This window comes from Anabas testudineus, chromosome 11, assembly GCF_900324465.2.
Source record: "Anabas testudineus chromosome 11, fAnaTes1.2, whole genome shotgun sequence".
In the NCBI taxonomy this organism is placed as follows: Eukaryota; Metazoa; Chordata; class Actinopteri; order Anabantiformes; family Anabantidae; genus Anabas; species Anabas testudineus.
Window position 1 is genome coordinate 17,708,163 of NC_046620.1, and position 26,675 is coordinate 17,734,837.

Genomic DNA, 26,675 nt, shown 5'->3' on the forward strand with positions numbered 1-26,675 from the left:
GAATTAGGACTTACACAGTATTTACACCTTGGCTGGAGGAAACCTTCCCATTAGCCATGCTAGTCATAAACTCAGAGGTAGATACACCCAATTCATCCAGTTGTATTCTTTTGCAGACCAGCTGAAAGTCTGTCTCCCTGTCTCTCAGACTGAAGTTTCTCTTCAATTCCAGCCTTGTCTGTCACCACAATGTCAGATGAGCTGAGTGTATTCAGAATGAGAGACAGCAACGAGACAATAATGAGTCTGACTGATGCTAAAGTAAAAAGTGGTGATACCTGGTTACTAAATACCTGCTAACAGCTCAGGGTTACAGCTGCAAATGTGGTGACATAAAAAATGAGTGGACAGATTTTGAAATAGGAGCAATTTTACCTGCTAAAAATTGTAACACAAAAGGTGATTGTTTTTCACACTGCAGCCATGTGACATGGAGTCAAACTCCCATTCATCATGCTGAAGTGTCCCTGAGCAAATTATTCACTACATCAACACCCACCACCTTCAGAGGTGCTGCTCTGTGGCTATGTGTGACCTCTGACCTCCATGCATTTCAGCAAGAGAATAATGAGGACTTCCCTTTGAAAAAAAATCTAACTGTTATTGACTGAATTTCTGGTTTTATTTAGCAATGTCATTATGTTTAAGTGAAACTGCAGCTTTTTAGCATTGACTTCCATAAATTTAGACTTCTAAAACAAGACAGATACAAACAGAAATCAAAGCCACAGAGGCCTCAGTAGATTGACTTCTATTCCTTTGTGTGGGTTAAACACCACAGATACTGTAAATCAATCAACATATACAGTGGCTTAAATTCCTTTATCACTATGAGGTTTTTATGGTTGTTCTCAGAATTTTCTTTTGTGTCATTATTTTAGAAACATTACGTTTGTTACTTTTTATTATTTAATATTTATATTTGTTAATTTTAAGTATCATTTACATATTTAATGCAGAACATTTACATTATTAATATCTTCTTCAAACAGGAAAAAACAACAGTCTCTGAAGAGGTATAAGTCTTAAACGATGCATGCTGAGTAGTCTTTTAGTTGTTAGACTTTGAAAATACGTCAGATCGGAACAAGTCAAGTTTTGAGTTCTAATGTGGTCTGAAAATCAAAACTGGGTGTTTTACGTTTAATTGTTGGATTTACTTAAAATGAATAAACATGTGCTGATTAAGCTTAATGACAAAAGCCTGGTGGACTCCACTAAATGTTTTGCAATTCAGTGTAGCATAATGCCATAGCATGTATCCCTGCTGAGTAAGTGCACCTGACTTGCAAAGTCAGTGCCTCTACTTTGCAATGCAAGCTTTCTGTTGTAAACTTTCAGCCTAGAGCCCAAACAAGATTATTTCTGAGATGTGAAAATGCTCCCACAGAGTTCAGAGTACATTATGCAACTATTTTCACAGGCTCAGTCTCACAGAGTAGCGAACTGACATTTATGTGCTAATTCAGTTCTCCTTAAAACTCCAGCAACCTCTCAGCCTGCACTTCAGCAGAACACTTCTGTGTTGGGAAATGGTAAGCTGCAATCACATTAGTTTATTTTCATCATCACTCTGAAGCAGATAACAGTGGGTAACCTTTGCTGAACGGCAGCCATGTTTGGCACTTATTGCCAGTGTAAGAGACAGCAAGGATTCATGAAGACGATAATGGTTACTTGCAATTTCTGTTTCATAAAACAGCAAATAAGAGAAAAACCTTGAATCTGCTGGATTTAGGAAGTTCCCCTTTTGTTTACAAATTGAACTTTTCATTTCAAAGAACAAACATGACACATAGTTCTTCTTTCCAACACAAAGACCTGCTTTGAAGGCACAGCCCACCAACACCCCTCAATAATCAACACCCACTTTGAAACAGTGTGCAGTGACTTTAATTTGCTTTTACTTGACTTAACTTGACACACCATTCTGGTCCTGACTTTAGAGCAGTACTGATGAAAGTGCTAACCAACTCTGGACCTTGAAGGAATCACATGAAGAAGGGTCTTGAATTGAATCCTGCACTGCCTGCATGATAACAGAGTGAAAATTATCCTATATTGAAAATAAAGTAATCAAATGAGATGAGCTCAGTGAAAAAAAGTCATGACGGTTCGATAGTGAGACATCCTTAAATTTGAGACAAGTTAATTGGACTTTTTAATGGAGCGGTGAGATTCACAGTAAAACCATAAAAAATCTATTTATGTCTCCTCTTAGGAGTTATAACTCGGTAACTTCATTCCTCTATCTCTCGTTCTTTGTTTGTGTCTAACTTCTGTCTCTAAAGTTAATTCAAGCTCACATCAAGGAGGAAGTTCCTCCCAGGCCCCTTTTGTCTGCCGACAGTCATTATTAATCTGCCACCTGCTCCCTTATAGTCATCTCTCTCACACAAGCCAAACTCCAGACGCTTCCCGCTTCCTGTCCTAGACTTGTTTTTCAAGGTGTTCTCAGTTCCAGTCACTTGATGAAATGAAAATGGAAGTTTGTTATTGTGTAAAGTCATGTTTAATTTAACTATTCTGAGTCAGGCAGCTATTCTGTGGACATGAAAAATGCTTGTGCTCCTACAACACATACAAAAACCACAACAAAATATCATTAAAAAAATGATTTTACAGTCTGATAGATGATGGTAACTATGAGGTGCACTGATACAGCTTCTAGCCACTCTCCACAAGCATCTGACAGTGATAAATTACCATGGTCCAAATATGCTGCATCAGCCTTATGGGTACATAATAAACTCTGACTTCATCATGTAGGCTCCCCTATCCCTCCCCCCCCTCTCTCTTCCTCCCTCCCTCCCTCCCTCTGTGTGTGGGGAGATGAAGTGACTGGTCTGTGAGTAACAAGCTGCTAAACCTGCAATTATGATCACAACATGTTTCCAGTCTCTCAGACCTGCAAGTGCAACTGAAGAAGAGATGAAGAGAGCCAAGAAAATAGTATGACAAAGTCTTGTTCGTTCGAGACAAAGCTGAAGTGAGAAGTGTTTGTGGTCATTTGATGATACTTGGTTTTGCCAATGTGCACAAAGCATTCTTGGACTTTGAGGATCTTCTCAAGGTTCTGTTTTTATTTAGTGGCTAATGATAGTTTGATGGGTTATATTCATTCAGTGTCTGGTGCCCTACTACATTGATGTTTCATATTACTTATAATTTATCAGTTACTTTTAACCAACAAGCACCACAAATGCGCAAAAGCAGCCTAGAAATACTACCAAAGATAAAGTCTTTTATTTAGCACCATAAATACTGTCACCGGTCAGTCTACTCTGATACTAACTGCAGTTAATGTCTTCAGAGAATCTGTCTTAGAGTTCTCATTAACAAGACTGCTGACATCAGATCTCACAGCATACCTCCCGCTCATGATCCATCTGTCCCTCCCACATTTTCTGTTAACCTGAATCACTTTCAGCCTGTATTTATTTGTGTGTGTGTGTGTGTGTGTGTGTGTGTGTGTGTGTGTGTGTGTGTGTGTGTGTGTGTGTCTCTCGGGAGAAGTCATTAGTCATCTGAAGTCTACAACTTGCCCTCTAGATACAGTTTTCTCCCGTCCTTCTTAAAGGGGTCTTTGATATCATTGATCGTGGCTATAATTAGTAGCTGCCTTGACACATGTCTTGTCCCAAGTGATTTTCCACATGCCGTGGCGCTAGCTCATGTAAAGAAGCCAAACCTAGACACCACAGTTCTTTCAAATTTTAGACCTATATTAAGATTGCCTTTCCTCTTCAAAGTTCTAGTGAAAGTCTGTCTTCCTGTAATATTTCAGTCTGGTTTTAAAGCACATCACAGTTGAGCATCGGCACACAAACTTTTTAATGATCCTTAATTAATTGTTGACTCTGGGTTTTTTTCTGGTGCTTTCAGGGCTTTGTACTGCTTTTGATGCTGTGGATCACATAATTCCCACATTCAAGGATGTGATCTTGGTTTTATTCCTTTTCAACTAACAGCAGCATTCAATCAGCTTTGGTGGATTTTCTTACCTTGTCTTATCTCAGCTTCTCTCACTTGAGGGGTACCTCAAGGATCTATTCTTGGTCTCATCATTTTTTCTTTGTGCATTGTTTCCTTAAGGTCCATCTTTACTAATTAGGGCATCTCCTTCAACTGGATCCAGACAATACCAAATTTAAATCTCCATAAAGTTGTTATTGGACTGTCTAGAGAACATGCCTGGATGTCATTAGTCTTTGCACCAGTGACTCTTCACTCTCTTGTCTGCAGTTGGTCCACAGTGTTGTTGCTGCTGGTCCACTACATGATTGATTTTAAGATGTTACTGTTGGTGTCTTCATACCTCTCGATCTTTTACATTTGCACGCTTCTTCTAGCTGTGCTTGTTTGTTGTGAGATTTACATTGAAGATCATGGGAGTCTGTGTCTTCGCAATGGTTTCAAAACTCTGGAATGGTCTACACCTCCATAGGGCTACACCAACACTTGTGAGGTTTTAGCTAAAAACCTTTTTTTTTTCCTCCAGCCTGTTTAAGACACTCTATCTTTCTTGTACTATTTATTGTGTTTCTATCATTGTCTCCTTGATATTTTGTGCATTTTACAGATATTCTACAGATTTTTATATCTACATAAAAAACATATCTACACAAAGTTCACAGTATATATGTATGTATATACATATATTAAAAAAATAATTAACAGTTATTAATTTTACCTTTGACATTGCTTTGCTTGTTGATTGATTATGAATATATTTAACTTACGGGACTTATTACATATGGCTTTTGTAAAAGGTTTGGCTTTCTGCCCTGTATATATTGATCTATTTTCTGTAGCCTCCTTGCACTAAAGTAGTCTAAAATATGAACCTAGTAACACCAGGTTTGGCCATGAGATTTTGACCTTACCTTGTGCTGGATCTTCTCATGATCAGAGGTGAGCAGAGAGGGCTACAATATTAATGACTCCAGCTGCTGATTTGTATCCATTTGTCAGTGCAGTGGGACATGAACTCTGTAGGTTGTGAATAAAGCTCAAACTGTTACATCTGATTTTAGGGTGCTCAACTGGCATGTTTATTTCACTTAAACTGGGCATTTATGACCACAGCTTGTTAGTGAGAGTAAAATTTTAAGCTTGACAAGACAACCCCGAAAGAAAAATCTTAATGTTCAGAGCTAGGATGCGGTCAATGATATAAATATTAAGCTAATTTGTCATGTCTGGCACCAGATTGTGATTTTTATCATTTGAAACCTCAGTTAAATTATGATTCAATTCATAATTTAATTTGCGCCAACACTTGGGGTGACTGTGGCTCAATAGGTAGAGCAGTTGTCTGCTAATCATAGGATTGGTGGTTCAATTCCCAGCTGCCGTGTCATATACCAAAGTCTTGGGCAAGATACTGAACCCCAAGTTGCCCCCAGTGAGTCAGATGAGCTGCATAGCAGCTCTGCCATTGCTGTGTGCGAATGGGTGAATGAGATGCAGTGTAAAGCGCTTTAAGTACCAGTTAGGTAGAAAAGCACTATATAAGTGCAGATGAATTAATCTATCATTTTAGAATTAATTTTAAATATTTCTTATAATATTAAAGTCGCCCTCGATAAATGTATGGAACCAAATCAATGCTGCTCTGAACATTTACATTTACCTTTACCATTCTTCCAACTAAAATTCAGTTTTTGACACTGAGCAGTAAGTTTGATTGCAAATGAAAAGAAGCACATTAATTCAATTCAATTCAATTTTATTTGTATAGCGCCAATCAGAGTGGGTTTCTCAGCGGGTGAGTCGCTGAGTGGGGAAAACCGGTTGGAAACGTGAACCTGGTCGTGGTGAACCATGGGCGAGTGTCTAGGGTTATGCTTCCTACGAACCGTCACCCAGCCGGCCTGACTTCCCGACTGCTCGGGAACTGCCAGGGGACAGGTAACAGGAGCTATGCTAGCTGGCTCCACACCGACTACCGGGACCTGGCTAGCTGCCTTGTTTTCCACGGTGCGGAGCCGAGTCTCCAAATCAGTCAGCCTCGCCTCCAAAGCTGCAAATAAACTACATTTATTACAAATTCCCTTCTCACTAAAGGAGGCAGAGAAAAAACTAAACATGTTCACAAGAGGGAGAAGAAGAAGAGGGAGAAGCAGCCATGGCTAACAGAGTTTAGCTAGCAGACCTCACAACACAAGAAAAGAAGAGTATTAAGTATTATGAATGGTCCTTAAGCAACACAGGTGTATGTTATAACTCTTACGCCAGTAGTGCTTTTCACTAACACCATGAATTTAGCTTAAAGTTTGGTAAATTTAGCGAAACAAACAGAGCAACTGAAAAGCGAGTCAGCGTCGACAACAGGAAGAGATACGAAACGCCTACCGTAGGAGGAGCAGCCAAGATTATTACAGTTGTTCTCACTGGCTCACGCAACAATGACCATATTTAGATATTGCAAGGCAGCACACCAAGAGACCCAGAGATCTAAACACAAACAGACACATAGATGTAATTTGTCAAACATAATCAAATAGTGTTGTTCCATTACTATTTCAGTAATGTTGATCCACAGAGAGATAATGGGGAGATGAACAGAAGTAAATCTTTATACAGACTGGGAAAAAAAGCCTTGTACCTTTCTAAAAGCAGTTCTCTTTAAGTGAAAAGATTGCACTGCTGAAACTTTAAAGGTCTACCTCCCTAACATCCTGTAATCATCATGAGATAATGAGCTAAAATAGTGAAAGCAATTTAGAAAAAAGCCACTTTAGAGTTGTACAAATGACAGAAATGCATTTCATTGTGAGCACATTTTCCTTCTTATAAACTCTTTCTTAAATGTCAGCTTTGAACGGCATGTGAGTTCAAGGCAAGAACAGAGCGGTTTAACCTTCATAGTTAAGATTGTACATGGTGATTAGAGTGCTAGTATTCATCCACAGAATTTGTTACATTTATAACTACAATAATATTTATATTTTTATTGTTTAAATGGATTAAACAGCAGAGAGTTACATTTAGCGCTACAGAAAATTTTTGTTTGGATTTTTCAGCCTGAATCTTTTCTTTTTGGTTTTGGTTTTTGTATCACCATTCCTCTTTGGCATTATTTTCAACTACAGCTGTATGACAAAAAAAGATAATACTTTATTGATGGAGTTGAGGAAATTCAGTTGTTACAGCAGTACAGAGACAGATAAGGAAAACAGAACAATAATGCACAATAAAACGTTATGGTAATGTGTGAGCAATAAGTAACCAAAGAAAAAAGGGATATTAAATATAGAGAGACAATATGAAAGCTATAAACAGTATAAATCCACAAATTATAGCAATTGCGCAAGAATATTCAGTAGTTCAGTTCAATTTTACAATTATGTGCTGTCAAGTGGAACGTCAGCTTGAATTGTAATGCAGGTGCACTCTCATAAGGTGCACATTACAATGTGCATTGTATACGTGTACGGAAGGCAGGTGTTGCCAGCTCTAAAACAAGTCACAAGATGGTAAAAAGCAAAATAGAGCTAGATTATAGTGAATCTTGTATTATACAGACAGACAGAAACACGACTTGTTGACAGAAACACCACTTACACTGGAGATTTTATGAACACCTGATGACAGGGGGAAGTGTCCTGCATGAAAATTGTTGGCTGATTGGGTGACGAATGCAGGGAATGAACTGCATGTTGTCAAAGAAAGTTCATTTGCACTTACTCTGAGTTAGCTGAAGCCCAACTCCTGCTGCAGAAAACATTCACCAAAAACATTCCCCAAACCATGACAACTCCTCCACCTTTACTAACTTCTTTAGTCAGCCTTTCCCTAGTTCACACCTAAATAATTTAAACTTGCTTTGATCACTAAAGTGATCTATGGACCAATTCTCCTCTATCTAATTCCAGCTGCAGTGTTGAACCGATTGCCCATTGACATTCTCCGTATCATCCTGTCCTCTCTTGCATTTGTCCTTCATGGATGACCAGGGGCTTGAGTATGAGTTAGTGGCATTGTAAAGATGCAATATTCTTGAAATCACACATTTGGAACAACCAACTTCTCTTGCTATGGCTGATGCTATGGCTGATAGCATCATCCTTTTGGCCTCCATCTGGACAACCTGCAGCCAGAGGGTTTCAGTCACTTTAAACAACTCACTGGAAAGGTTGGCTGCCAGTAAAATGGAAATTAGCACCAGGTGCTAAATCAACATCAATCACTGGGAGGTAACTGTAAGTGTTCTCTTATTTTGATCAGTGTTCTTTCAAATATCTCATTTAATTTTTTATACTGTTCTTTAGAATATATGTAACTACTGATATGAATATGTGCTTAAAATACTGATATTTTACACCAGTTTAGATCATTTCAAATAGGACTAAACAGTGACCTTGATATTTAGAACATTGTAGGTGGTTCTCTTATTTTGATCTCCAATGCAGAAGGGATGCAGACTTTAATTTAAGGGGTATACAGCAACACAACTATAACTGCATGCAAATGACCTGATGGACACACCTGATGGGTGCATGCAAATGATTGCAGCAAGAGGTAAAAGGAGCATGAATGTTGGAAACATGTTCGACTGAGCATTAATGTTGCTCCGTGCCAGCAGAATGTGTAACAAGGTTGCCAGTTGTTACAACATTTACACAAAACGCTTAAACACTGCTGTAGTTTGCCTAATACTGCTTTAATCTGTTACCTCAAAACAATGAAAAGATTAAAGCGTTGTCTTTCTTTCAAGGCAGTGAAAATCTTCACAGAAGAAGCTTACAGTACGTTGCCTAAAGCAGAGGCTCTGTTTGTTTAGACTGGCTTTGATTTGAAGAGTCGCATAACTGTTTGCTGAAAGAAATACCTGTCAACTGTATTTTAAAGAGATGGAATAAGTGGCCATGGTACCTTTATCCTGAAAGAGACTGCTACCGTAGCTTTTCATAGTCTCAACTATTTTCATAATAAATTCATATTATTCAAGATGCGTGCGCATACTTAACAATGTGACAAGCTAAGTGACAAAGCTGCAGATTTCTGGGTAGTGGTTTGTAGGTTTGTTTGGCAAGAGAAGCATGGATTTGAAGGGGATAATCCAGTTTGCAGCAGATTTTTTCATCTGTAGTTGCAAAGATTAAGGTGTTGAAGAAAGTAAATAATTTAGAATCTCCGGGCAAGTTCTCCTCATTGTATCACATCTCATCAGAGAACAGGCCTTTCCCCTTCTTTATTGGTCCCATCAGGTTGACAAGTGCACTGCTGCTGTTGTGCAATATTGACGATAGAGGAGAGGAACAGAGGAAAGAAATCTGCACACCAACTGCCACACTGCAGCACAGTGCCATTTTTGTTCTTTTATGCTGCAAGCACCCCTTTCTGGGAAAATCCAATCCAGTCTTTATACAATCCTTATGTCTAAGGAGAATTGTAGCAGTGGAACCCTCTGAATGTGCATTGGCGTTCATGTTGCACACATGTGCATTCACATGCACTTAATTTGATTTGCAGAGAAGAAAGGAATTGGATTGGAGCATGTTTTGATTTAATTTGAAGAGAAACAGACACAAGATGAAAAAGTCAAGAGTCCACAGGAAACATACTGCAGCATTTAAAGAGCAGGCAAACACAGCATTTACTACAGCTTACATCATCACATTCTACCTGCAACAGTCCTACAAGGCAGAGATGAGAAAGGAACGGCGTGCAGCATCTGATTTCCCTTGTCAAACAGTGCACACAAACAGGAGCCCTGCCAGCATCACAGAGCAGCCTCAGCAGCAGCTGGATCTCTGGGAGAACCTCTGACCGCTGACAACCTGCACAGCTTTGTTTTAAACAAACACTGGCTCACTTGCCTGACAGCAGAAGAGAAAACTAATAAGAAAAAAATCTACACACTGCACAAGCATCTGTCCTAACAAGTATTATATCAAGGTTTCAGGACTTATTTTGTCTCAAGACAAAAATGGGTTTCCAGCGGGAGAATTCCACTTGCTGCCGGTGCAGTTTCCCTGGTTTATGGAACGTTGTAGAAATAAGCACCAACGTGTTTAGACAAGATCAAATTAGACACTAGCAACAGGAAAACAGGCACTAAAAGTGAGTTTAACAAGCTCATTTGTTACACAAACAGGTAAAAGGATTTCAACCTATTAGCGGATTATGTCATTATTATCAAGCAAGTAAACACATTGAGACTCATTAGTGGACTAAATGACCCAGCAAATTGTAATAACATGGTTAAAACTAAACATGTATATGCAGAAAATAATAAAACGGAAACAAACTAAGAAAAGAAAACACTAAATGCATTTTTAGTGGAGTGTTTGCACTAATTCAGGCAGAGCATTTTAGCTTTTATCTGCTAATTGGCATCATCTGCTTTATTTAGTCATTAATACTTTATTCATCAGAGGCTCATTCATGAGCTGTTTGGATGATAGGTAACACATTTCAAATAGGTTTATACACTGACACTGCTGGAAATTGACCTTTGTCATCTGTGTTGCAGACATAACATAAACAAACATCCAGAGTGTTCTGACAAGAGCATAAAGATGCAGATTATTGAAGTGGTTTAGTTATGCGTTCACCTCATGTTGACTATATGATTATCATGAGTAAGTGAGCAGTCGTGTCAATCTCCCACTTCCAAGTCAGAGATCTTAGGAATTTCAATATCACCCATATGGCAGAAAAAATAGAATAATGATAACCTAAGGACTTCCAAAGTTGCTATAAAATCCATTTTAGATAGATTAATATACTTATTAATCTATTGTTTGCAGAGTTAGCAAAGTCAGGCTACTTCCATAGCAGTGGCAGTAGAATCAGCCATCTTGGTCTACTGTGTGAGTCCCTGGTCATCCCTATGGGAGCTATTCACATCTTTAACATTTCACCACTCCAGCGGTTTGAATCCACTGTTCGGCTGTGTGCCTTGGAGTGTGGAGTTTGCATGTTCTCCCTGTGTCTATGTGGGTTTTCCAGGTACTCCGGCTTCTTCCCACTGTCCAAAGACATACATGTTGGGTTAACTGGTGCCCATAGATGTGAATGTGACTGTGAATGTTTGTCTTTCTCTGTATGTCAGCCCTGAGATAGACTGTTCAGGGTGAACCCCACCTCTCATCCATTGACAGCTGGGACAGACCCTTAAGTGGGCAAGCGGTTAAGATAATAGAGATTAAGGGTTATGCACATGTTAAAAATAAAGAACGCTGACTCTGACGTTAGGTGACCTGCAACCACAGGTCACCTAACAATAAAACATAGCATAACAAATATATACTATAATAAGCTGCCTGCACAGAGGGCAGTATCCTCATTGACTACTTTGCTGATGTCTTCATGTCAACTCTGACATGACAAGTTGTTCCCATCTTTTACTTTTTGGTACAAGTTATCAAATGTCAGCATCCTGACATAAGTTAAGATATTGATTAATACATCTCAATGCCAACACTAGCACTAGGCACCATAGGGCTTTTCCACACTAACACATGTCCATGTTAGCATTTAGCTTTGTTTGCTGTGGTGCTGTAGTACAGTCTCACTAAGCCTCTACTGTAGTGTGGCTGTAGACAGTTGTTTGCCATCTGCTGTTAAATAGATGCACATAGAAAATTAGATACTGACTGAGAGCAACAATCTACGATTGGGATTTTAGGTCTTATAGACTTTATGTTGACTCTAAAATTTCTGGATATCTCAAAGTCACACAGGACTGAGTTTTTTCACCTCCCAAGCTGTCAAAGCATCTGTTTTACCTGCCCTTCGTTGTCAGCACTGCTCTGGTGCCACATACAATCAGTACCCATCCACAGAGAGGTGTGTGTGGCAGATTCATGGGATGCCACTGCCTGCTAAATTTGTTAGTGCTGTCACCAGCTGCAGGAGACATCTCCTGAATAGAGTGGGCTGTAGATGTCAGAGGATGTCCATCTCGTCACACAGGTGTCAGGGGTTAAATTGGGCTTTGTGAGGAGGGGGAGTGCTCCTCCAGTGTGGTTGTCGTGTGGGATGATGGCAGAAGGGGTTTACAGGTCACACATTGTCCAGGGTGAAGCAGCACTCATTCCAGAAACTGCACGGGAAGTTGCTTTTCTGAATCTGAACAGTGATGATGTTTCAGAGACAAACTAAATTAAAATGGTTCCAGAAAACAATAATCATCAATACAAAATGCAAATATACAGACCTATACTCACACGCACTAGCAGATGCAGACTTTTTTGTGTGCGCATGTTGAATTCGTGATTCAGGAAACACTGAAATACCTTGAATAATAATAGACACCTCTGATCTGAGGCAACCACAGTATCTTCCAACTGAGCTCCAAACGTTTGAATGTCAGGAGCCAGAGGTCAGCTCAGGACACATTTACCACAGCAATATTTGTTAGTCTAGGTTACCCCTCAACAATCACCCCACCTTCGCGATCCATCTCCAGCCTGTCGCCTGCTCTGCTTTGTTGTCAAAGAGGGTCAAGGCTGCAGACAGAACAGTGCAGCGATTTGAAAGCTCTGACATAGAAGCACAACCACCACTTTGACAACAACAGAAGAAATGTAGAATATACTGTAGTACAAAAATGCATCATAATAACAATGATGATGAGAAGAAGGAGAAAAACTGCTAAATTGTGTAATCAGGCAGATCAGTCTGCAGTCACGTGGATCACATACATTAGCTAGAGACCAAGATGTTTGGTGGCAGCAAGAACAGGAAGGGACTGGAACTGAAATATTTAATCTACTTGTATGACTTGTCATAGCCAGTAGCAAATCAATAAATTAATCAACTAAATTATCTCAACATGTACAGGACGAATTGGCACCAACATTCATGGTAACCATATTACCACAAGTGAGGCGGACATTTGTGCCTTTGATTTAAACATCTAAACAAATAGATGAATAGTCATCAGTCAATTAGCCACAGTCATTCATGCTTCCCAGAGGTTGAGCAGTGTCACACCTATAGGATAACAACTGCAAAGCTATTGCCATGTACTGTACTTTGGGGTTGTTGGTAGGATGATCAACATAGTGAACCTGCTAAAAAACTCCAAGTAGGTTTGGCACACTCTCAGTGTAGCTTCTTTACAGTTGAGGACGTGTAAAATGTATGATCTTGACTGAAATAGAAAATAAGTTATTTCTCATTGTATCACCTCCTTCCACCTGCCCTTTACTCTTAAAAGCTTAAGACATTAAAATAAGAGAAAATGTGTGTAAGATATACTGAACAACTTAATGAACTTAACTATACAGCCGGTGCTGCTGCATTTAAGAGTCATAAACTGCAAATCTACCACAAACTTTTGGAACCTGCAAACATAAAGGGAATCCAAACTGAACAGTGAGCATGATTTGAATTGAGTAATAATAACTTGGCAAAGTCCAGCTTTTGCTGCAGTAAAACCACTATCTGATTGATTAAGCCCAGTGTGCAGCCTTTTTATCTTTGTCTGAGCCTTGTGAGGGCTCACTGTGGCTCCCACCGAAGCCCGGGGGCCACAGGCTTTATGAGGACTGTAAATCAAAATGGCACAGATATGTGATTTTCAGAAAATCATAAAGATTTGTTTTTTATTGGAGAATTGCGAGGATGAAGTGTTGCGGGGGTCTACCTGCTGCTGCTTTTGGTGACAGTGAATATGAATAAAACATAAACTCCTCTGTCTATCACCAGTGTTGCAGATGTAATTCCCCTTTCAAATTTCACACTTCAATTCAGGTTTGGCTTCCCAGCTGCTGTGTGAAATCACAATTAGTAATACATGTTACCACCAATATGATTATCCCATAAATAATCAGGCATCTACTCAAATTAAACTTGAATCCTCAGTGAGGGTCTAGTTAACTCATGAACTAACTGGAGTCTCCAGATAAATCTGAAAAGAGTAGCAAAAATGAACAAACTGCTTGTTAGCAGGAGCATGAACTGTATTATGGGAGAATGAAACAATATCGCACGGACCCATGCAGACATGATTGGAATACGAATGACCCACAATATTGCTGATCTGCCTGATACAGATTCAGGATGTAAAGGTCATCAGCAACTGGATCATAAAGGCCTGCGAGCCAGTAATGCAGGGCTGAGCCTCATATCCCAACAGAGAGAGGGATGGAAGATACAACTGGCTCATCATAAAGCAGTCAAGTGACCTAGTCATGCACATCAATGAACACTGTCACATTTCAATGCCACTGACAACACACAAATTAATGACACATTAATAGATCCAGTGTACTGTGAAGAAAATACTGTGAAGAATTTCAGAATTTCTGTCTGACTCGAGATGACTGCAGGAACGACTTCTCTCAGAAACATGTCTGATGTCTGTTTTCTTCTTTCTTTGAATAGCTGATACAAAGCATGCTGTTGGCGTTTTTCCTTTCTCGCCTCCTACATTGCGCTCTTTCAAATCTGTTTATTTGGTTATTAAACATCATGTTTCTCTCCATCTGTGGCGTAAAGTGTCATCTTTTGTCTAATCTCAATCTTAAGACAAACGGAAAACAGCTTTTGCTTCCACGGTTTGCAGTGGTTTTCACCTGTTTTGCAGATGCTCTGTGCTGTTTATAATGACATGCTGTTTGGCTGATGGTGGTGATTTTTGACCATCTTTTCAGAAAAAACAATGTTAAGACTCATTACTGAAGACATACTAGGATGGTTATTTCTGCTCTGCAAGAAGCTCAATCAAGCTTTCTCTTTTTGTAGAGCTCTAGTGGTGTTTCCAAAATCCCTGTTACATAAACAGTGCATAATGGCACACAGAGCCATAAAGAAAACTGTCAGCACAGTCTCATCTGTGAGAGGCTTTGATGTTTTCAAAAAAAGAAGCAGGAGAATCAACTACAGCACATGGCCACAGACAAAAATACCCAGGGTGATAGTGAGTGCTGTATTTCTGGAGGAACGGAAATGAGCAGAGGTGTGGGATTTTTCATTAATATTCTCAGTGACTAATGACTCAGGAGCAGAGAGCTATTGGCTGATCAAAGCTAGATAAGCCTGAGAAGCCTACAGTAGGATCTGCATACACTGACAAGTGTTTGGTCATTATAGACGCCTTCCAATCTGTAAAGGTGTCTTCCTATTTTATGACACCAATTTACCCAAGCGCTGAAAGAATTTGAATGTTCATGTTTATGTTTCCTGGACAGATTAAATATCTTAAAACTTAAATGTGTTCCTATTCTTTCAACATGTATGATCATACAGAAGCCCACCCAACTAATGTTGAGTACTCCCTAATCTGTTCATCTACTTGTGTTAGCACATGCTTGTGTTGGCTGAAGGATAATTGCTAGCTCATTAGCTGTTATTGCTAACTGTTATTGTTGTGATCCAACTGTTAAAGTACAGGAATAATTCCCCTTTAGGATTTACTGACCATTATCACACAGCTTGAGGTGTAGTACCACCTGCACTCGAGAGTGGGTGGAGTGGAACTAGCTCTGATTAGCGTGTAGCCTGCGATGTAGCAAATGGAGCTGTAGCTAACTGTAGACAGTGTATTCTGGTGCATGTGGACATGCTAAGTGAAGCTAATCACCTCCTGCCTTCAGATCTCACATACAAATGTAAGTTGTAAGTCTTTAAGGTGACGTGATAAAACTACTAAATGCATTACAGTGAAAGATAGCACGTAACGTTGGCCTGGCCCCCGCTGATCATGTGTCATTAGGCAGCTTTCAATCCATAATGTCATCTAAGTTCCACTGGGGGAAGATTGATAGTCATGCTCATGCACCTTGTTTAAGCATTTCCCAGTAAAACCATCATGTGGAAGATCACATGGCTGGAAATGCATCATGTAGAGTCTATGCAGTAATGATGATGAAGGGGCGAGTGAGTGTGAGCACTGGCAGCCATGTACTTCCTGCAACTAGCAATAATCTTAGATGGGATTTACTGTAGTGTTCATTTAAAAAAGAAAAAGAAAAAGAAAAAGATGAACGATGCTGTAATCCAACAAAACTTCCCCTATTAATTTTCATGATAAGTCATGCTTATTTAATAGACTGAAGCAATAATTGTGGGTGCTGGCTCCTGTAATAGCTTGCTGAAATCAGAGTAATCAGTCCTTTTCATTCACTTATTTATGGAGGTGTTTACAAATTTACAGCTGCTTCAACCTCCCTCTCCTGGCCTATATCCTCAGAACAGCTGCAGCATGTCTGCTTTCTGGTCATCACAGGTGTGAAAGGTTTGGACAACCTTTGATCTGAGCCCCATTTATTATTCTTGTTTTCCCTTTCAGGATGTACTTGCGGCTCTCGAGATTAAGAAAAACACCAGTAAATGCATTAATGTTCCACTGCCTGACATTGGATAAAATGAGATGCGGGCAAGCTGCCTGACAGACATGTTAAATGTGGACATTTAATTCAATTCAGTTTTATTTGTATAGCGCCAATTCACAACAGACGTTATCTCAGGGCACTTTACAGTGTAAGGTTTCAGACCTTACAGAGAATAATTATACAAAAAAATGATACAGAAAACCCAACAATCCCATCTAAGCAAGCTTTAGGCAACAGTGGAGAGGAAAAACTCCCTTTACAGGAAGAAACCTCCAGCAGAACCAGGCCCATAGTGGGCGGCCATCTGCCTCAACCGGTTGGGGTGAGTGGAAAGAGAAGAGAGAAAAGAACAGCAGGCAATAAAGACAACAACAAGCAGCAAGAACACTGGGCAGGTCAACTGGATTCTGGAGATGTACAGCTCCAGGCCGAGGATACCTGCAGAAAAGTACAGAGAGAGAGGGAGACAGAGAGGAGGAAACACACAAAGTTAATGACGTGCAATGGTGGCATTTGCATTGATATAGGAGGTAAGGAGAGAGGAGAGAGGAGAGGAGCTCAGTTTATCAATAGAGTTCCCCCAGCAGACTAACCTATAGCAGCATAACTAAGAGATGGTTCAGAGTCACCTGATCCCGAACCTGAACTGGGAGCTGGTGCTCCGCCTCCCATTCTACATTTGGAAACTCTAGGAACCACAAGTAAACCTGCAGTCTGAGAATGTAGAGTTCTGCCTGGAAGATATGGAACTATGAGGTCTTAGATAAGATAAGATGGAGCCTGATTAGTAAGGGATTTATACATGAGGAGAAGAATTTTAAAATTCATTTCTGGATTTTACAGGGAGCTAATGGAGAGAAGCTAATGTAGGAGAAATATGATCTCTCTTGCTAATTCCACTGTGAACTCTGGCTGCAGCATTTTGGATTAACTGGAAGCTTTTTAATGAGTTATTGGGACATCCTATTAATAATGAATTACAATAGTTCAGTCTGGAAGTAAAAAATGCATGGACTAGTTTTTCAGCATCACTTTGGGACAGGATGCTCCTAATTTTAGCAATGTTTCTCAGGTGAAAAAAGGCAGTTCTAGAGATTTCTTTGATGTATGAAGTTAAGGAGATATCCTGATCAAAGATAACTCAGAGATTTCTTATGGTATTACTTGAGGCCAATACATCAAGGGTCACACAGGGTGAGAACGTAATTAGACATAGTGTCTCTGAGATTTTTAGGCCCAAACAGTATAACCACTGTCTTGTCTGGATTTAGGAGAAGAAAATTGGAGAACATCCAGGCCTTTATGTCTTTTAAGCATGCTTGAAGTTTGACTAATTGATTAGTTTCTCCTGGTTTCATAGATAAGTATAGGTGGGTATCATCTGCATAACAATGGACATTTATAGAGTGTTTCCTAATAATATTGCCTAAGGGGGACATATATAAAGTGAAAAGAATCGGTCCAAGCACAGATCCCCGTGGAACTCCATAGCTAACTTTGCTGTGCATGGATGATTCATCATTAACATGTACAAACTGAAATCTAGTTGATAGATATGATTGACACTTTAGTGCTGTTCCTTTGAGCCCAATGACATGTTCCAGTCTGTGAAATAAAATGTTGTGATCTATAGTGTCGAATGCAGCACTAAGATCTAACAAGACGAGTATAGAGAGTAGTCCATTGTCTGATGCTAATAGAAGATCATTAGTGACCTTTACCAGTGCTGTTTCTGTGCTATGATGTACTCTAAATCCTGACTGGAAATCTTCATACAAGTTATTGCTGTGCAGGTGGTCATACAATTGCTTAGAAACTACCTTTTCAAGAATTTTAGAGATAAAGGGCAGATTGGATAATGGTCTATAATTCACTAAAACCCCAGAGTCCAGAGTGGGCTTTTTGAGTAGGGGCTTGACTTCAGCCCCTCTTCCTCGACCTTAAAAGCCTGTGGTACGTAGCCTATTTGTAAAGATAGATTAATTTGATCTAGTATAGACATGCTGATCAAAGGTAAGACGTTCTTTGAGGAGTCTAGTCGGGATGGGATCTAAGAGACATGTTGATGGTTTAGAGGAATTAATTACTGAAATTAATTCTGAATGATCTACGGGGAGGAAGCAGTCTAAGTACAAACGTGGTCTTGCAGATGAATCTAGAGTTGTTGTACAATCCATGCTGTATGCAGGGAGGATCTGATAAATGTTTTCTCTAATAGTTATGATTTTATTTGTAAAGAAATTCATGAAATCATTGCTGCTGAGAGTTGACGGAATACTAGGCTCAACAGAGCTATAACTCTTTGTCAGCCTAGCTACAGTGCTGAAAAGAAACCTAGGGTTGTTCTTATTTGCCTCTATTAATGAGGAGTAATATGAGGTTCTAGCTTTTTTTATATATATTATTAGACTACCTTTCCAGGCCAGGACATGTGGTAAAGCCAGCTGTTTACGTAGGGGCCTTCCCATCTATAGTTGTTGACACCACCTTCCACCATTTGAGGTCTGACTTGATCTCTGAATGAGATTATATTGTTGTAGCTTCTTCTTCTTCTTCTTCTTGGTGAGGCTGCATTCAGGAGTGGGGACAGAGAAAGCTACAGAGAGGCCAAGTACAGATTTAGCAAGGAGGTGAAAAAAGCTAAATCAGTGTACGGTGAGAGAATGCAACAACAATTCTCAGCCAATGACTCTGCCTCTGAGGGCTTAAGGCCATCACCAACTACAAGCCCAGAGCCCATCACTCTGAAAATGACCTGCTACTAGCCAACAACCTGAACGAGTTCTATTGTCGTTTTGACAGACAATGGGCAGCCACTGAGCAGCAGCAGCAGCCCCAATGTCAGGCAGTGGAACATCTTCACACCTCAGTGTCACCTCCTCCGCCCTCACCTCTCTCTATCAAAGAGAGAGATGTTAACAAGGTATTTAAACGACTGAACCCCCGCAAAGCCGCAGGCCCAGACTCTGTCTCACCCTCTGCCCTAAAGCACTGTGCCGACCAACTGTCTCCTGTGTTCACTGGCATCTTCAACACCTCACTGGAGACCTGCCATGTGCCAGTCTGTTTTAAAACCTCAGCCATAACCCCTATTGCTAAAAAAGCAAAAACCACAGGACTCAACGACTACAGACCCGTTGCCCTGACTTCTGTGGTTATGAAGTCTTTTGAGCGTCTTGTCTTGTCCCACCTCAAGGACATTACAGCCCCCCTGCTGGACCCCTTGCAGTTCGCCTACAGGGCCAATAGATCTGTAGACGATGCTGTAAACATGGCTCTCCACTTCCTCCTCCAGCACCTGGACTCCCCAGGATCCTATGCCAGGATACTGTTTGTGGACTTCAGCTCTGCCTTCAACACTATTGTTCCATCTCTGCTCCAAGACAAGCTCTCTCAGCTGAACGTGCCAGACTCACTGTGCAGGTGGATTACAGACTTCCTGACAGACAGACGGCAGTTCGTGAGGCTGGGGAAGCATGTCTCGGACTCCCGGACCATAAGCACTGGATCCCCCCAAGGCTGCGTCCTCTCTCCTCTGTTATTCTCCCTATACACAAACAACTGCACATCTGGTCACCAGTCCGTCAAACTCCTGAAGTTCGCGGACGACACCACCCTCATTGGCCTCATCTCCGATGGAGACGAGTCAGCCTACAGGAGCGAGATGGACCGTCTGGTGTCATGGTGCAGCTTGAACAACCTGGAGCTCAACGCTCTCAAGACAGTGGAGATGATAGTGGATTTCAGAAGAGACCCAGCCCCCCTCCAGCCTGTCATCCTCTGTAACACCCCAGTCACCTCTGTTGAGTCCTTCCGTTTCCTGGGCACCACGATCACCCAGGAGCTCAAGTGGGAGCAGAACATCAGCTCCCTCACCAAGAAGGCTCAACAGAGGCAGCAACCACATCTGTATATTTCAAAGGGATCAACTGCACATCAGTAGTGGATAGAAATGAATGTCATACAAATGCATTAATTGACATGTTAGTTTAGCCAATAATCTGGTCACATTTAGATGAAAACTTGAGCACTGAAATAACAAATGGTAACATATAGCTCTGCAGAGTGAGTTACAGCCAACACACTTCAGCTGACACCTCTGTTAAGGTGGGATCCAGAAGAGGTAAATGGCTAACACACCCTGAGGGTTCCTGGGTCAAGAAAAGACAGCGTTCATCAGTGTGCTGCTGCTCTCCTTTTGTCCGTCCGACTCATCCTCTGAAGCAGTCAGCACTGAGAATATCTCCATTCGTCTGGGTGATGAAAAGAAAATAAGAAAAGCAATAAATAAATAAATAAAATCGTTATCGTTACTTATCAAATAAGTGGGACAAAATCATTTTCAACTCCTGATCCACTTCCAGCAGTATCTTGTGTTGTGGTTTTCATCAATGAAGATTTAAAAACCTGGACAAAATCAACAGATTTTAAAAGGTTTAATAGGCTGTACCACATGTTTGATTAAAATTGATCCAGCATCTCTTTGGTTACTTACTGACAGTTAACAAAACTCAACTTACCTAAAGCTGTTGCTCACTAGACGTAGCTGGTTAGATACATGATGCAAAATGCTACTTTTCAGTTGGTTTAAAGATGCTGACAATACCAGTGGATCATGACTTAGTAACTTAACCGTGACCTCATGATGAAACCTTAAGACATAATTTATTTTTTATAGTTCATTTTGTCCATTTGATTAATTTCTTGATTTTTAGTTGAAGTTTTGTTCTTGCTGTGCTGCTTTTATTTGGGTTATCACTTCTCACAACAGCTACCCAGATGCCACAGTATTTATTCCCACTATGCTACAGCTGCTGCTGCCTGCTTGTTTGGCCCTAAGTTGTGTTCAGATGAATTCACACCTGACTGGAGACACATCACACTAGGTTGTTAAGTTTTTGATAGAACAAAGGGGGATCCTTCACATCATAGCTTAAATCATTATCCTCCATTAATTCTACATACTGTACAGTTATACAGTGGTCTAAAACAATAACACAAAAGAAATTCTGAGCTATAGGTCTTTATTGAAAACAACCATATAAACCTTATAGTGTTAGTAGAAAAAGTATATATAGATACAGATATCTTCATCTACGTCAAGCGTATTAACAAATATGATGTGCCTAAAATAATTTGAAAAAATTGCCTGACTCCAGTTAGCTTTATATATATATATATATATCAGATCACATTTTATGACAAATTAACGTAGAACCCATGACATTCCAAAAGGTTCACATACTTGCCACTCTAAATCAGCAAGCTGCAAGAATAACTGTCTTCAGTTCCCATAGCCCTTGGCCTATGTTTCCTCAACATGAACATAGATCATAGAACAATAATGTACAGCTACAAATATATTTTATGTCCACTCAAATGTGTCTTCAAACCTCTGCTGACCACGACGGCGGCCCTGTGAATGTGACAAAAACTGAAACTGGATGTGTTTGCTGCTTTATTTGGCTTTTAAGACTGTTAATCAGTTGCTGATCTTGTAAGACGCGCACTGAGCACAATAAAAAGAGCTGTCCGTGTCACACTTTTAATAGATTTTATGACTGTGATTTATCCCGCTGTTTCCTGTGTAATCACACCCGAAGACCCATTACTCTGACTGAATGACAAGATGATAGAGTTACATTACTGAGGCCTTTCTTTTCCTTACGCCAATTTACGCCAATCTAATGGTTATATTTGGTTTAGGTTATGACCTAATTCTGAATAGAGAATGCCGTCTTAGCTATTTACAATTAAAAGACAGTTTGAAGGAAATAACATGGTCCAACCCAGCACAAATTGCTTTTCATTCTTCTTTCTTTTCCCTTCTGCATCTTAAATTGCAAACTGATGATGTCTCCATGTACTGACGAAAAAAAAAAAAAAAAAGAATTCTCAAAAGAAAGATTCTTTGCAGGTTACAACACATTTGCTACACGTGTATCCACCCGAGTGGCAAGATGAAAAGAGGCCTAATGGTTCTCATAATGTTTTCATGACACAGAACCCATTAACCGAGTAGCATGTCCTAGTGGGAGTCTAACAGTGCCATTCACATTATGATTCCAATGTTTAAAATCCAGCAAAGAAGAAGGCAGCAAAAGGCTAATGGACTTCATCTGGAGTATGATTTTATTGGTTGTCTGGAAAACAGATATCATCTCATGCACATAGTCCTCTTTAGGATGCAAAAAAAGAACAATGACAATTCAAATGTGATATTTAGAAACATCTTTATTTGAATAAAGTATCTGTTCTCTGGGTGTCAGGTAGGAAATTAACTTTACAAATACTTTACATGCCAATTGTCTAGTACTCATGATAAAACCATGGACACAAAGCAAAATGGGATGACCACTGTGAAAGGAAATGCATGGGGTTTGTTGGGTGTAGAAGGTGAAAAGCAGCTGAAGTGGAAACGTTTACAATCTACAGTATTTATAGTTTAGCATTTCTGGAGCCTAACTGTAACTGCACATGAGGAAAGATCTTTCACTGTTCCAAACACCTGAATGAGACAGTCAGTGCTTTGAGTTTTAATGTAGATAGTTGCCTGCATTAGTGGTGAATGTAGACAATCCTGGTGGACATAGTTTACGCTCCTTGTTAATCGCACTAGGCAACATTGTGTGATGGTGCAGTAGTTGGCAAAGACAAGAGAGGGAAGCCGGTGATGTCGAATACTCAGAAATCCTGTAATATTTGAAGTCAGTAAAGTGCAACCACGCCGTATTGGCTGGTCTGTGGTGGGTTAAACACGTTGATGGGTAAAATGTGTTATTTGGGCTCAAGTTACACATCTACACCCTATACACATCTTGCCTAGTGCAAGTTTAAAGAAATTTTCACCCAACATAACAAAAAATGTTTTCTCACTCATCTCGCAGGCAGATTTGAAGGCATCTGTCTGTAATTACTGATGTCACCCCAATTTTTCTTGGTGCTCTCATAATTAAAGATCTGATCAAAATTCAAGAGTTATGTCTTTCTAGAGAATCAATACCTGTCAAAAGTTTGGACACACACAGAAATGACCATGTTTGTGAAAGAAAAGCAGACCTTTTTAACATATAATTGATCAGAGAGACATCAGCAGAAAACATCAGTACTGACTTCCAACAGCACATTGTGTTCACTAATGCAAGTTTATTAATGAAAAAACTGATCATCCGAAGACCCTTTGTGCAACTATGGTAACACATCTTTTCATTAAAAACATGGTAATTTCTGTGTGAGTGCAAACCTGTAACTGGTGGAGGACATGTGACATTTAGTGTAATTTACAGACATAGATAATTTTCCCTTAAATGCAGAGTGTCAGCATATTAGCCATAGCAGGCTGTACCATAGCACTCAAATGGAGGCAGAAACCTCAGAGATTAACAGTTCAAAACCTGGGCAGAAAAATAGGATTAGTGAGAAAACATGTTTTGTTATTTGGATTTACCTCTTTATAGCAACAGAGGTTGACAAGGTACAAGATCCAGTGTACATAAGCAGAGGCCCAGTGAGAGTCTGTCTGATTGAACTGTACGACAACAGCAGTGGGCGGACGAGAGAAAGGTAAACCAATACTTGTGAAAGTAAAAACACACCAGGAGTTGAATTGGATTTAGTTTACAGTGCTAATGCACCATTTGACTGGTTATCACAAAAAGAGAAGCTCACTATACCAATATCAGATCAAATATACCGACAATATCAAAGATGAAAAACAACTGGAAAAACACATTCAAACGTCTAGATCTGCTGGTTGTATTTGTGAGACTAAAAAACTGTCAAGGAGGCCAAAAGAAAAATAAAACCGGAAGTAAAAGTCAAATATTTAGCTGCACGCCTTGGCAAACCTATTTCAAACTCTTTGGCATGTAAGACCGGCAAAATGTATGCTTTAGAATTTCATTTATCTTTTTCTCATCAATAAAAAAATTGAAATAGAAAAAAAAATAAAACAACTAAGTATCAAATTTAATGTCTCCTACAGTTTATCTTACAATAAAATGTTAACATCAAAGTGTTTTATGCCAATAAGGCTGTATATTAAAGATCTAAGAAAAATCTAAGCCTTTATTTACACAGCAACTTGTTTTTGTACAGGACATTCATTTGTAATACAGCACACACTCATGGCTCATACATCCTAAGTACACACCATTTCCAAACCAGAAAGATACATTTTAGGTACCACTTGTTGGGATGACTGGGGTTTGATTCCTGGTTGTCCTTCTCCTGGAACATCGCGTCACATAAAGTCATTGAGCTCTGCTTCTAAAGCGGCAGCCATCTCATCTGCCTCCGAGCTGCTACCTTCCTCATTGGACTCTTTGGAGGACTCGTCAGCAGATTCTTCAGCCTCTTCCTTATTCTCCACGTCATTGTCGTTGTCCTCCTGGGTTTCATCGTGTTTACGCTTGTGGCCTCTAGAGAAACAACAAAGCATGATTTAGAAAGAGAGACGTAAACCTTAATCTGTGGGACTCCTCTGCTCTACTGATGCTGCCTGAAACAGGATTTAACTTCTTTTTTAAAATCTTTTGCTTTGAAGATGAAACCAGAAAAACAGGGAGAAAGTATTAAAATAAGTATGATTTCACACGGACCACATTAAAGCGTTAAAAGTGCCAATAGGTGGATTGGGACACACAAACAAGTTTATTTCCAGCGTTTGTCTTTGATTAATTTGACAAAGTGAATTTTCAAAATTTACAAATTCTAACAAATTACTTGAAGAAATGTTACCATGTATATCTATAGATTACAAAAACTGGTAATACTTATAGGAAACATGCTTATGAGCTGTTTTGTAGACTGAGATTAGAACACTGATGTCAATTTCACGTCTCTATGTTAATAAACTACAGAGAATAATTTACCCAGATTAGCTTCATAACTGAAAACCAGATGGAAAAAGACAGCATGGCTCTGTCCAAAGAGAAACAACACGTCTACTGACACTTGCCAAAGAGCCAGTATAGCAGTTTCTCGTGATTACTGTAGTGTTTAGCCCTGCTACGCTAGCATGATTTTTGTAATCATACTTTTTGTAAATGGTATCAATTTTATAATCTCGCCCGCAAGAAGAACATAAGCAGCCATGCAGTGTTTTTCTACATTAATTACATTACACACTTCAAAGAATAACAAGATTTTAACATGGGCCACACGTGTACGCAGCACTCAGGAAAGCAATTAAAACATAAATTAATGTATAAATGTGCATGCTGTGGAAATATTTTATTTTAATTTCTGTGCCATTCAAGATCAATGCAAATTAGGAAAAGAAAGAAGCAGGACAGCACACACTCCTAAGTGTCTAAAAGAATTATTTGATATGGCTGGAAACATGCCATCCCTATTTCCACTCCACACTAGCTTCTTCGTGAAATCTGCTAAAGATTGGCATATTAGCATGAGACTAATGAGGTGTGTAGGGGTTTTGTTTAGGTATTGTGGTGGTCTGCTGTCAGATCTGCTGAGGGGGCCCCAATCATTAGACCACACCGCTTTTAGACAGCCTTGCTAACCTGCCACAACAGCGGGGCTCTGGTTGTGTGTTCATTAAAGGTCAGATGTCAGCGAATATCAGCAGAGAGGCTCAGAGACGTGATGGTTACAGCAGACCCCTGCAGACAGTGTGATGTGTGTTGAAAGGGAAAGGGCTGCACAGGTCTGATCATCCAAAGTATCATTATTAGACCCGTAAGATCAACGGGCAGTGGTTGGAGGGGTAATGTGAGGTTGAGCAATAATGGCAAAAGATGAGAGGAGCAATTTAATTGGTGACATTCTGGACAAACAGAGCTGGTCCATGAAGTACCACCACAATGGATCTTGCTTCCTGGCTGGTTGTTGTCACTTTATGAGCCAGTTCAATCAAGTGCATATATATACATATACACATATTCAGCCAAAGTCAATCTGTATGACTTAATCCCTTAACCTACCATCCGTCTCCATTCCTATCTCCAAATATTAACAGTGGAGGCAGCAGGGGGTAGGCTGGGATGAGTTCCTCTATCGCTTTCTGCTTTACATCATTACATCCAATCTAAATCCTTGTCTATTAATCCGACCACCCGCAGACACACACAGAAAGACACACACACACACACAAACTCCAGACACTCCCATCACGTTCGTTCACGTTGGCTCCAAAGCGGGCATCAGTTGTAAACTGCTTTTATTAGATTTTTCCAGGTTTCACATGTTGTTATACTGCCCTGCTCCGAGGGAATCTTCCTGTGGTTTACTGCTTTATTTACATTTTAGGGATTTTAACTAACACACTACAAACAGTGTACACTATAAGGGTTGTCTCAACTTAAATTTGAATTTGATGAATCACATTTTTATTTTAAACAGTCTGTTAGACTACAATTA

At 39.8% G+C, this 26,675-nt stretch overlaps 1 protein-coding gene across 2 annotated transcripts in view; it reads right to left on the reverse strand.

Annotated features, from left to right (window-relative positions):
- Positions 1-22,511: 22,511 nt before the first annotated feature.
- ctdp1 (CTD (carboxy-terminal domain, RNA polymerase II, polypeptide A) phosphatase, subunit 1) overlaps positions 22,512-26,675 on the reverse strand; it is a 54,245-nt gene continuing 50,081 nt past the window's right edge. For both annotated transcript variants that reach the window (XM_026348369.1, XM_026348370.1), the window contains exon 13: positions 22,512-24,715. In XM_026348369.1, the coding sequence (XP_026204154.1) occupies positions 24,538-24,715 (178 nt within the window). In that variant the 3' untranslated portion in view covers positions 22,512-24,537. The remainder of the gene's footprint in view (positions 24,716-26,675) is intronic.